This window comes from Oryx dammah, unplaced genomic scaffold (assembly GCF_014754425.2).
Source record: "Oryx dammah isolate SB20612 unplaced genomic scaffold, SCBI_Odam_1.1 HiC_scaffold_26, whole genome shotgun sequence".
NCBI lineage: Eukaryota > Metazoa > Chordata > Mammalia > Artiodactyla > Bovidae > Oryx > Oryx dammah.
The window spans coordinates 872,776-885,899 of record NW_024070210.1 but is presented as its reverse complement, the minus strand read 5'-3'; the positions used below and the strand labels follow the sequence as shown (position 1 = coordinate 885,899).

Here is a 13,124-nt window from a genome sequence, read left to right as displayed (position 1 = left end):
GCGCGGCCCGCGGAGTCCCGGCGCCGCGCGGAGTCTCAGCCCGCGCCCTCGCGGGCGCGGCAGCGGCGGTCGCGCCGGCGGCGCCCGGGGTCTCGCGGGGACGGCGCTGCGGCAGCGCCCGGGGCTCCCCGCCGGCCCGGGCCTCTGGCTTCCGTCCTCACGCTGGCCTCCCTGACCGCAGCCAGTCCCGGGCTGGAAATGCCACCGGCGCGCCTCGCGCCCACCTGGGCCTCAAGCGCGCCCCGCGCCCTCGGGCGGCGCGCACCTCCCTGCCCGGAGGCCGTCGGTGCCTCGCCCCACTGCCCCTCGCTTTCGCGCCGCCGACTCGGCGCTGCCTCCCTGGACGGCCTCTGCTCGCCCGGCGGCCGCCGCCGCCGCAGAGCCGCCTTCCTCAGGGCCAGCCAGGCCAGCGGAGTCTGGGCCGCTCCCCTTGCCCTCCGCTTCGGCCCCTCGGGCCCTTCAGACTGCTCGGCGCGGCCAGCCCTTCCCTGGGCAAGACCTGGCGCGGCGCCCTTTGCCCCCTGCCCGCCTCCTAAGCCTCGGTCTCCCGCCTCCTCCTCAGGAGGCCTCCCGACCAGCTCACGCAGCAGGCGCCCCGTTCCTCGCTGCACGCTTTCATCTCCCAGCACTCACTACGATTCGCGGTTTTAAGCACCGCTTTACTCGCTTATCATCCCCCTCACTAGGCGGCATCCTCCCTGAGAACCTGGGCTACGTGTCTTCTGTTCACCAGCTCAGGGCCACGCACGGCCCTGGCCCACAGCAGAGCTGGGTTAGCTGGCTGACTTCACCTCCTGCACGCCAGGTCCTGTGCTGCGAGGTTTCTAGAAAACCCTGTGCGTTTCTACACAAGCCTCCGCCCCAACCGGAGTGGCTTCCGCATACCCTGCAGAATACATGCGAGGCTGCGTGTATCTGTGCTAAGTCGCCTCAGTTCTGTGTGACATTTTGCGACCCCATGGACTGTAGCCCACCAGGCTCTTCTGTCCATGGGATTCTCCAGACGAGAACACTGGACTGGGTTGCCGTTTCCTTCTCCAGAGGATCTTCCCGACTCAGGGATCAAACCTGAGGATCCGGCGTCTCTTGCACTGACACGTGGGCCCTGTGCCACTGAGCCCCCTGGCTTCCCACAGAGACTACTGAGCACAGTCCTAACCCCACGCTCCCACCAGCTAGCTGGAAAGGACCCCCGACTCTCCCTAGCCTGCACCTACGTCACCTCAAGCCCGCTTCTCCAAAGCTGCACCCCCTTCCCAAATCTGCAGCCGTCTCAACATGCTTCTGTGGCAAGCTGGACTTCCCCGGTCACAACATGCACCGACTCTTCTGAAACTGCTTGCTTTATTTAATTCTCAGAAACAGAGTTCTAGGAGGCCAGGGACTTTATCACCCTTTTTCACCATTAACGCCCCAGTGCTAAGAGCGGGCCCAGTTCCTGGTAGGGCTACGCGTAATCCTCATTAAACGAATGAATAAATACCCAATGAATGAATGGGCCTGCAAACTCCAGCTCAGCTAAAGTGATTAGGTGTTCTTCCACGGTTTGCTCCTTTTTTAAAAAAGTACTAAATTTATTTAGATGTGTTGGGTCTTGGCTGCTCATGGGACCTTTTCCTGCGGTGCATGGACCCTGAGTGGTGGCACACGGCTTAGCTGCTCTGCTACGTGTGGGTTCCTAGTTCCCCAACCAGGGATGGAACCTGCGTCCCCCGCCTTGCAAGGAGGCTTCTTAACTGCGAGCCCAGGGAAGTCCCCTACCGTCTTCTCTTCGCCATCACCTTTAAAATGATGTGTGACGTCTTTCCCTGTTTCTTTTCTGCTATTATCTCCCAGAGTGCAGGCTCATTTCTTTTTACTCTCTGAATCTCTTGAGAAATGTCATGTACAAAAAGTTGATATATATTAAATAAATGCTTACTGGAAAAGTGTCTTAATTTTCTCTTTGACTCTTAATGTAAAAATGAGTGTGCAGTTGAAAAAGCCATCACTTCTATCATCACCAGAAGGAAGACGTTCTGAAGGCAAGAAGGCAAAGGACAGGGCCAAGTCGCTCTGCTCTGGACCTGGAGAGACCAGCGCATCCAGCAAACGCCACCTCCCCAGCTGCGGGAGCCTGTCTGAAGCTCCTGCTTCTCTGAGGCCATAAACCCAGGAAGCTCAGCACCCAGGGGACACGGCCAGCCTCACGGCCCTTCTTCCTGCCTGCTGATTCCAAACTACACTGAGCAGGGCTGAACAGTTGCAAAGGTCAACAAGACGACTGGGGAAGTTCAGAAACTTCTACAAGTCAACGTGTAGTGGTAACTAGTGGTCTAGCTAAAACCAGCACGTGGTGCCGCAGAGAGTCATAACCAACACAACAGTCCCTGGACTGCAAGAGATCGAGCCAGTCCATCCTAGAGGAAATCAGTCCTGAATATTCATTGGAAGGACTGATGCTGAAGCTGAAGCTCCAATACTCTGGCCACCTGATGGGAAGAGCTGACTCACTGGAAAAGAACCTCGTGCTGGGAAAGACTGAAGGCAAAAGGAGAAGGGGACAACAGGATGAGATGATTAGATACCATCGCTGACTCAATGGACATGAATCTGAGCAAACTCCGGGAGACAGTGGAGGAGAGAGGAGTCTGGTGCGCTGCAGTTGATGGGGTTGCAAAGCATTGGACACAACCTAGCAACTGAACAACAACAAAAACATCCTGGTGACTGACTGTAATCGCACAATCCCCCCTTTATTGCCTGGCCTGGCTGCAAGCTCCTCGGGGAAGCCCGGAGTCTGACCATACTGCCTGCCCTCCGACGCCCTCCAAGTCAGGGCCTCCCACACAGAACTCCTGATGCGACCTAGGAAAGAGTACAACCCAGCGGGCGCGTCTCCCAGCTCAGACGCTCATGTGTCTTCTCATGTTAATTTATCCCCACCCGCACCCTCCCTGTGCTGCCCTGGTGGCTCAGACAGTAAAGGGTCTGTCTGCCTACAATGCGGGAGACCCGGGTTCAATCCCTGGGTGGGGAAGGTCCCCTGGAGAAGGGCATGGCAACCCACTGTAGTATTCTTGCCTGGAAAATTCCATGGACAGAGGAGCCTGGTGGGCTATAGTCCATGGGGTCGCAAAGAGTTAGACACGACTGAGCCACTTTCACTTTCTCTTTCCCTGAATCAAAACCAATTCAGAACTGGGGAAAACACACACCACATACAATCCATTTGGCCTGCCCAGCACGCCTGCCATGCAGACAAGGAGCAAAGCTGCTGGCAGTCCCCTTGGCCCCCCTGTTCATAAGGCACAGTTTGTTGCTGCTCAGTCGCTCCGTCGTGTCCGACTCTTTGCGGCCCCATGACCTGTAGCCCACCAGGCTCCTCTGTCCGTGGGATTCTCCAGGCAAGGACACTGGAGTGGGTTGCCGTGCCCTCCTCCAGGGGATCTTCCCGACCCAGGGATCGAACCTGTGTCTCCCGCATTGGCAGACAAGTTCCTTACCACTGAGTCACCGGGGAAGGTCAAGATATGGTTGAATATTCCTAAATCAACGTGGAGCAAATAAACAGCATCCCGACTCAAGCTGCTCTGGCAATTCTGGTGCGAGGACTCAAGCTGCAGGGGTGGGGTGACACTTGTCTCCTAGAAAGCGGCGGGAGCCCCAGGCCGCTCCTCTGCCCTGGCTGTGCTGCCAGGAATGCTCAGCCCCTCCTCCCTTCTCTGAGACACAGCTGCGGCCCTCAGTTATTACGGGTTATCCAGGCTAATCGCAAGGCCTCTCGGGCAGAGACCACGCGCACCAGCGGTCACAAATAAACGCCCTTCCTTGAGGACGCTGCTGCACGAGGCTCTGCAATCAAGTGAACGATGCCCGCCTCAGGAACTGGAGTCTGACCTGCCTGTCGTCCTGCTTCCAGCTGGAAAGCCAGCCGGGCATCAGCAGCAGCGGAAATTACAATTCACCGCTGCCCGCCCGCCTGACGCTGCACCACGCGCTCCACGCGCGTTCTCTCGGTTGCACCTCACCGCACCTCTCGGGGGTTTTGGCCAATAAAGAAGGGCTTCCTGGGGCACTAGTGGCAAAGAGCCCGCCTGCCAGTGCAGGAGACATAAGAGCCGTGGGTTCGATCCCTGGGTCGGGAAGATCCCCTGGAGGAGGGCATGACAACCCACCCCAGTGTTCTTGCCTAGAGAATCCCGTGGACAGAGGAGCCTGGCGGGCTACAGTCCACGGGGTCACACAGAGCCGGACACGACTGAAGAGACTTAGCACACACATGTGTGCACACACACAGACAGATAAAGAAACAGACACCCAGCTGGGAGGAGGGCTGGCTCCTCATCAGGTCCTCTGGCTCCAGCACCCACTTGGCCCCCCATCCGAAGGCCTGCCGTGGGCAGAGCAATCTGAAGATTTCAGAGCAGCAGCCCTGGCCTTCTGAGGCCAATGTGCTCTGATTTCACCTCTGCAAAGCGTCAGTTCAGTTCAGTCACTCAGTCCTGTCTGACTCTTTGTGACCCCATGGACTGCAGCGCGCCAGGCCTCCCTGTCCATCACCAACTCCCGGAGCTCGCTCACACTCGTGTCCATTGAGTCGGTGATGCCGTCCAGCCCTCTCATCCTCGGTCGCCCCCTTCTCCTCCTGCCTTCAGCAGCAAAGCCTCAGCAGGATGTTTTTTAGCCTTAACAGGCCTGGTGCTGCCACCCAGAGGGACGAGAAAAATGGAGGTGAGATCCACACGGGTGTGTGCCAAGTCAGACCGCGCCCAGGATACACGGGCTGCGTGAGAGCAGGTGCTACCTCCCTCCAAGGGGGCCAGAGAGGAAGGGGAGTGAGGAGGGGAGGGCTGAGGAAGGGAAGGGAAGGGAAGGAGGGGAGAGAGGAGGGGCGGGAGAAGCAGCCGTAGAGGGTCTGGCAGACGAGGAGTGCGACGATGTCCTTCCGTTGCTCGTCGACTCCGACTCTTTGCAACCCCTCTTTGCAGCTCACCAGGCTGCCCTGACTTTCCTCTGGAGTCTGCTCAAACTCATGTCCATTGAGTTCATGATGCCATCCAACCATCTCATCCTCCGTCATCCCCTTCTCCTCCTGTCTTCAATCTTTCCCAGCATCAGGGTCTCTTCTAATAAGTCAGTTCTTCGCATCAGGTGGCCAAAGTATTGGAGTTTCAGCTTCAGCATCAGTCCTACCAATGAATATTCAGGACTGATTTCCTTTAGGATGGACTGGTTTGATCTCCATGAAGTCCAAGGGACTCTCAAGAGTTGTCTCCAACACCACAGTTCAAAAGCATCAATTCTTTGGCTCTCAGCTTTCTTTATAGTCCAACTCTTACATCCATACATGACCACTGGAAAAACCATAGCCTGACTAGAAGGACCTTTGTTGGCAAAGTGATGTCTCTGCTTTTTAATATGCTGTCTAGGTTGGTCATAGCATTCCTTCTAATGAGCAAATGTTTTTTAATTTCATGGCTGCAGTCACTGTCCACAGTGATTTTGGAGCCCAAGAAAATAAAATCTGTCACTGTTTCCACTTCTTCCCCTTCTTTTTCCCATGAAGTGATGGGACCAGAATCTTAGTTTTTGAATGTTGAGTTTTAAGCCAGCTTTTTCCGTCTCCTTCACCCTCAGCAAGCGGCTCTTTAGTTCCTCTTTGCTTTCTGCCCTTAGGGTGGTATCATCTGTGTACCTGAGGTTATTGATATTTCTCGCAGTAGTCTTAACTTCAGCTTGTGATTCATTCAGCCTGGCATTTCACATGATGTAGGTAAGTGTGATGAGAAACCACCACAGTGCAGGCTGGGAACCGCCCCAGCCATGCCTCATCCTGGGGTCAAGTGCTTCTTCACGAGCCAGGCTGGACGGTGGATGAAGCCACAGTTGGAGGGTCAGACCGAAGCCCAGCACACAGCATCTCCCCTGCAGCGGGGCAGAGCCAAGAGGACTGAGGTCACAAGCGCAGAAGCCAAGCGTGTAAATCGCAGGCAACACCGCAGGGCGCGGGTGGACGTGGACAAGACGCCGCCCCGAGGGTCAGTGACCAGGTGAGAGCACGCGGTGAAGAGGAGAGACGAAGGCAGCAGGAGGGGCCCAGGGACCGGCCCCAGGGCCAGGGTCTTTCTGAGGTAGCCCCGAGGTCACCGGCCTGTCAATGACATAGCTGAATATATTTAAGCATATTTCTAAAGTAAAAGATACGCTTTATCAATTGTGTGTCTCTTATTGCTGAACTCATCTATGATGCATCTTCCTATCCTTGAAAATCAGTCAGTTTCTGTCCATTATATCCTCCCAGATACATATTTTTCAAATGTAGAAACACAAAAAGGAGTGAGACAGCGGGGCAGCAAACCCATCGCAGGGCGGGAAGCCCCCGGAGCCCGTCCGTCTGGCCCCACGTGCCCTGCAGACGCCGGGGGGGGGGGCACTGCCAGGTCCCCCCAGGTGTGGCCCTCGGGCCCTGGGTGACCCACCGTGCACGCAGCCGATGGCACTGGGCATGTCCAGCACCTCCTGCTGGTCTCTCTCCTTCCCCTGTATCTTGTGGTCTCAAAACTGGCCTCCGCCTCCACCCACCCGTCAGCTCTTGTCACTGCTCTCAGCCTCTGCCTTGAGGAGCTGGTGAGGCCTCCCCAGCCGCTGGCTCAGGGCATCGCTGCTCTTTAAAGCCCAGTGAGACCAGCAAGAGGACAAGAAAGAGGGAAAGGGGCTTTGAAATGGAGCAGTCCCCTAACCCTGACTATGCCAGTGGGAATCTCCTTGACCTGGGGTGAGATGAAACCAGGCTCGAGCCAGGGAGCAGTTCCAGCACGTGATCCGTCACCTTCGGCAAACTTCTCATCATTATTTTTCTGTTGGGTGCTGGGGGCATCCAGAGGTTCAGGACAAGAGGTCTGAGCCCAACAGCCTTGCTTCTTCCTGCTCAATGAGCAGGCTTCAAATGGGAAATAAGCTGGCCGGCCCACACTCATCAGTCTCACACAAAGCATTTCCAACAGAAGCTGCTGGGTGGGGGTTTCTGAAAGTCCCAAGGAAATTCATTCCAGCCTCTGGGCTTGTCCATCAATCACGTGCACTCTCAGTTACAGGGAGGGAAAGCCAGGTTGGAGTATCCTCTGTGATGACCAGGATTTATTGTGAAAAGGAAGAAAAAAGATCACTAGGAAAATATTCCCATGTTCCGTCCCTTCTCCCTCTAAAACAGCAAGGAAACTAGAACTCAAAACTCAGCCTGGGGGCCAAGCACCATCACTCAGACGATCTCAATCAGAGACAGATGAGATCAAACTCGAAAGCATCTCTAAGCCAAAGCCGCCAAGCCATTCCAAACCTTGAGGCGTTTACTGCAGCGTTTTGTGGGCCCTGCCAATCCGACCTTTGGAGCAAAGCAGGACTTCTCCACAAACAGTTTAACAGGATCTGGAAATAAGCACTCACTCTCCAGGGAAAGGGAAATGGAAGCACATGGCTCTGGGCCCCCGAGCAGAGATGAAATCCGGCCCCGTAAGCTGTGCCCCAAGGTTGAAGCTCTTGAAAAGGAAGAGCGGGCGGCTCCACATTTCCATTATCGGCTCGGAGCTCTGCAGGATCATTCCTAGAGAGAGGGCCCCCCGCCCCCCCCACCCCCCGCCCCAGTGCGCAGCCTCGGAGGAGCGACGGGGGAGTCAGACACCTACTGTCGGTCCCCAGGGACACCTATCCTGAAGCAGAAGGTCAAAACAAGGGACAGCTGAGGAGGTCTGAACAGCATCGTCGGCGTTTCTTGTAAGGGCAACACGGGAAGGACAGCAAGCGTCAAACGCACCACTCTTAAGCCTTCTAAAAACCCCTTTCAGGGGCAGCTCACGGAGGAACTGCACGGGCGCGGCATTCCAGGCGCACGCGCTTTCATAAAAACCGTCTGAGGCCTGGCAATCCAGTTCTCTACAGGACCGGCCATTCAAAGGGAGGCGGTCCTGTGGGCCAGGGCTGCCCACTCACTAACGTGCCCCGCAGCAAAGCAGGGAGGCCTGGCAGGACCGACCCACGGGGGCAGGAGGGCGGCACCGTCCCCACGGGGGCAGCAGGGCGTGGGGCTGGGCCCCCCTCCCCTGGCCCCAGGGCTCCGGACTGAGACTCGTGTTCACACGGCCTTCTCCCTCCTTCGAATCTCCCGGGAAGGTGACGAGCCAGGTGGAGAAGAGACGAAAGAGCCTGCGCTCACTCTTTCTTCAAGAAATTCCAGCTGTGGTGTGTATTTCAAACTGCTTTAGGATAATAGCCAAACTGAACACAGCATGATGAGGCTTTCTGCTCTCCTGTAGGAACTTGATTTAAAAAGAGAAGACGCTTACCCATTTTTGAAATAGAGGACATGGGCTCTCTGCAGTCCCGTTTCTAGGAAAAAACCTAGTTCTTGATCGTGGGGAGCAGGGCCAGGCTTAGGACTTCTGTTCTGAATATTAGAAAGTATTACCTGGAAGGGGAGAAAACCGGAAAACTAATCAGATCCACGCAAGCCTACTTCCTTCACACCCTCTCCGCGAACGCGCAGCTGGACTTGAAAGATCCGTGCGGCAGGGGCCACTGCCGGCCCCGGCGCGCGTTCCTCCTGCCAGGAGGCCTGCGCGCGGAGGGGCGGTGACGGGCACACGGTGCCAGCCGGAGCCTCGGGGGTTCGGCTCTGCAAGGCCGAGATGCTGACAGAGAGGCTCGGCGGCAGAGAAGCAGGTCCAGCAACGGGCGGAAACGGCCGTCCCCACCAAGGGCTGAGGTCACGGACGCAGCCCGCGGCTTCGGCCCTGCAGACCCTGGAGAGCTGCAGAAAGAGCGGGAGGGGCCTGTGACTGGCCGCAGACTGGCCAGGCAGCGACTCCGCCAGGCCCCAGGGCTGCGGCGGTGCTCACCTGCTCTCAAGGACAGAGAGCTTCAGAAAAGCTCGGCCCCCTGTCTCCCCACACCTGCCTGCCTGTCAACAGATAGCGAGGTTTTAAAGGCTGGCGTGTTTAGCCCTGCCAGAAAGACGGCCACCTAATCAAGGGAAAGATTTGCGAGTAGAGTGGGCCATAATGAAGTGTAAACACATATCGACCGTTACAAGGGTTACTCTCTTTAAACTCACGAGTCAAATAAAGCCTTTATCAATCTGAAGCTACTTGTGGCCCATTTAGAAACCACACAGATGCTCTCCAAACATGCTGCCAACGTCGACGGCACGTCAGCAGCTCTCCAAAATCCCAGCTGTTAGCCAAACCCCCGATATTCTCGAGGTCTTGAAATGATCCTTCCAGGGGAGTTAAGGCAACTGCTGGGTCTGCACCTTGTGAGCTCTGGGGTTGGGGGGGGGCGGGGGGAGAAGCCGAAGGTGCATGCAGTGACCGGTGTGCTGCAGAATGGCACCCAAGCGGGCGACCCTCGCTTCTGAACTGCACCCCAGCATCTTACCAGAAGTGCCTGGCCCCTTCCTGACGTAGCGCTTGGCTCTGCAAGTGCTAAGAGGTGGGTGTTTCTCCTACCTCTGGGCACCGTCCATTTTGGCCCGGCTGCGGCTCCTCCCCCAGCCACCCTCTAAGCGGAGATGCATGCAGAGTGCCCCTCTGAGCCCCGCTCCTCTCCTCTTAAGTCTCCCAGATGACCTCATCTGTTCCTCAGAAACCAGCTCCACGCTGCCACCTGCCCACTTGATCGTCTCTAGTCCAGACTTTTCCCAGACTCATGTCTAAGTACTTCCTTGACATTTCCACGTGGAAGTCCAACATTGAAATTTTTTTTAAAAATTATCTTTCATTTGTTTTTGAGAATAGTTCTCAATTTTTAAAAGCTCCGTGATTATTTTAAAGCAAAAAAAAAAATGCAGCACCATACCAAAAACAGGAAGAGCAGGACCCAGCTCTATCACAGCAGCGACCAGTGAAGACTGAGCAGCAGCCCACAGCCTGCCTACACAAGCACCAAGAGCGGAGGAGGACAGAGACCGCTTCACAAGCACTGAGACTGCGGTATGTGCTGGCTTTAAACTTAGACCATTACATTTAATTTTGATGAAATTTAACAGGTGAAACCAAAGGGTAACCAAAGTAAGCACTCAATTTCAGAAAAATGTGTTTTCTAACACAAAGTTCAGTCTCTCTAAAATTAAAAATACACCCGACATTTATCATATGTACGCGTGTGTAATGTGTACGTGCGTGTGTGTGTTACATGTGTAGACAGAGACAGAGAGACAGAGCAAGAGGCAGGGAAGAGAGACAGAGGAGAGAGACAGAGAGTGGGTCCCTCCTTTTTTAACGTTCATTCCTTTGGTTGCGCTGGGTCTCACTGCGGCACCCGGAGTCTTTGATCTTCGTCGCGGCATGTAGAATACTTAGCTGTGGCGTGTGGGATCTAGGCCCCCAGGGCTCGCGCCCAGGCCCCCTGCGTCGAGAGCACGGAGTCCCAGCCCCTGGACCACCAGGTCAGCCCCATTTTGCTGTTGTTGCTGTTCAGTTGGTGAATCATGTCCAGCTCTTTGGGACCCCATGGCCTGCAGCTGCCGGGCTCCTCTCTCGCCACCGTCTCCAGGAGTCTGCTCAGATTCACGTCCACGGAGTCAGTGACACCATCCAATCGTCTCATCTCCGCCGCCCCCTCTTTGGCCATCAATCTTTCCCAGCCTCGGGGTCTTTTCCAACGAGTCAGCTCTTTGCCTCAGGTGCACGGCTTATTCTTTTATTATCCACATATTTCAGCTCCACACAGGATCTGTTGACCCATGGCAGCCATAAGGAAACTGGCATATCCACACTACCTTCTCCAGCGCCTTCTCCTCGGCCTCCTCTTTTGTTAGAGTACTATTTTATATTGTCAAAATTCCTAACAACTATGTCCAACCCCATAACTGTTTTTCATCAGTTTTATATTAAAATGATGCATCCTAGGGGTCAGACACAGGTAGGGATTAAGAGGTACAAACCAGTGTGTATACAGTAAATAAGCTTCAAGGATATATAGTACAACACAGGGAATATAGCCAACGTTTTATAATATGTATAATACTACAATTCTAAACACTATAAATGGGATTACAGTAACTATAACAGGATATAACCTTTAAGAATTGTGAATCGCTATACTGTACACCTAAAATTTATATAGTACTGTGCCTCAACTATACCTCGATCAGTCAGTCAACAAAATGCATCCATCGTTTCTTTAATCCTCTATTTTAAATCAATTCCTGCTTGGTGGAATACTGCCCAAAAGGGTGCTACAAGTCCTACATTCTTCCATGTTCAAGAATGTCTCCCTCTCGTCTCTGTCTCTCTAAACCTGACTACAACATTCTTGGATTTCACACTTTCTCTCCCTCAGAATATGATAGACGATACTCCCATCACCAACTCTGAAAGTTGCTGTGGACAACTTGGAAGCCAGCCTTGCTGTTCTCCCTGTAGACAATCTGCAAAGAGAATCCTTTTCTCCCTGAAGCCTAGAAACTCTACCAGAAGCTGCCGTGCCAGCCACCATTCTGTGTCCACTGTTCTTGGAACACAGCATGAACTCTCTATCTACAAATTCAGATCTGCAGGGTCCAGTAAGGCACTGGAGTTGGGCTGCCATTCTGAGCTCAAAGCCCTGCTCCGCCACTATGGACAAGTCACAGACTCTCTAAGCTTCAGTTTTCTCGTTGAAAAAATGGAGATGGCAACAGAATTTTTCACTCAGTGTGGTCCTGTGGACTAAACGGAATAATAAATGGATAGAACACTTAACGCAGAATATACCAAGTGCTCGATAAAGTCTTACTTCTTTGAGTTCAAGAATTTCTCTTTGATCATATAATTGTATTTTTTATTGTTTTTTTCCATGTTATTTTTCAGGAATACTAGTTGTATACAGTGTCTCAGCTACTGTAGCTTTGTAGAAAGTTTAGAGACAGGGAAGTGTGAGTCCCTCAACTTTGTTCTTTTTCAAGAGTGTTCTGGCTCTCTCAGTCCCTTCCATTTCCATATTAATTTATGAATCAGCTTATCAATTCCTGCAAAAAAAAAAAGGCAACTGAGATTTTGATGGGGATTCAGTTAAATTTGTAGCTAAATTTGGAGAGTACTGTTATTGTAACAAATTAAGTCTTTTGTTCCATGAACATAGGCTGCCTTTCCATTTATTTAGGTGGTTTTTTTTCATTTCTTTCAACAGTAATTTATAGTTTTCAGAGTATAATGTTTGAACTTCTTATTATTTTAATCTTTTTTGATGCTATTATAACTGGAATTATAATTTTAATTTCATTTTGTTAGTGTATACTGACTGTATCCTATAAACTTGTTGAAATCATTTGTTAGTTATAGTTCTCTGTGTGTAAATTCTTCAGGATTTTCTATAAATAAGAACATGTTATCTGCAAATAAAGATAGCTTTACTTCTCCCTTTTCAATCTGGATGCCTTTTATTTCTTTTTCCCGTCTAATTGCACTGGCTAGAACCTCTAGTCAACAGAAGTAGTGAGAGCAGAGATCCTTGTCTTCTTCCTGATCTTGGGAGAAAAGCATCCACTCTTTCACCCTTATATGTGTGGTTAGATGTTTCATGGATGCCTTCCATCAGACTGAAGAGAATAACTTCTATTCCTAGTTTGTTGAGTTTTTAATCATGCAATGTGTTGGATTTTGCCAAATGCTTTCCCTGCATCTGCTGTACTGAGATTATCATTATCGTGCAGTTTTTTCCCTTTATTCTATTGATAAGTTGTATTACATAACTGATTCCCATATGTTAAATCAACCCTGCATTTCTGAAATGAATCTTTCTTGTGGTATATTATTTTTTTTTAATGCTGTCAGATTCAGTTTGCTATTTTGCTGAGGACATTGGCATCTATTCATAAGAGACTTGTTGTTGTTTAGTCAACTCAGTCTTGTCTGATTCTTTATGACCCCATGGATTGCAGCCCCTCAGGCTCCTCTGTCCATGGGATTTCCCAGGTAAGATTCCTCCTCCAGGGAGTGCTCCCACCCAGGGATGGAACCTGCCTGTCCTACATTGCAGGGGGATTCTTTACTGCTGAACCACCTGAGAAGCAACCGGGGCTCTCATAAGTCTGCTTAGAGAGTGTTGTACTCCTGTCCTATTGTTTGAAAGCTTTTATATTACTGGCGTCATTTCTCCCTTAAATTCAA

General features: G+C 52.6%; 1 protein-coding gene across 7 annotated transcripts in view; it reads right to left on the bottom strand.

Annotated features, from left to right (window-relative positions):
- Window positions 1-13,124, bottom strand: part of TTC7B (tetratricopeptide repeat domain 7B) — a 240,733-nt gene that overhangs the window by 168,178 nt on the left and 59,431 nt on the right. For 6 of the 7 annotated variants that reach the window (XM_040227473.1, XM_040227472.1, XM_040227468.1 and 3 more), the window contains exon 4: window positions 8,322-8,443. The exons of the other annotated variant lie outside the window; for it this stretch is intronic. In XM_040227473.1, the coding sequence (XP_040083407.1) occupies window positions 8,322-8,443 (122 nt within the window). The remainder of the gene's footprint in view (window positions 1-8,321; window positions 8,444-13,124) is intronic. 7 annotated transcript variants of the gene reach the window in all.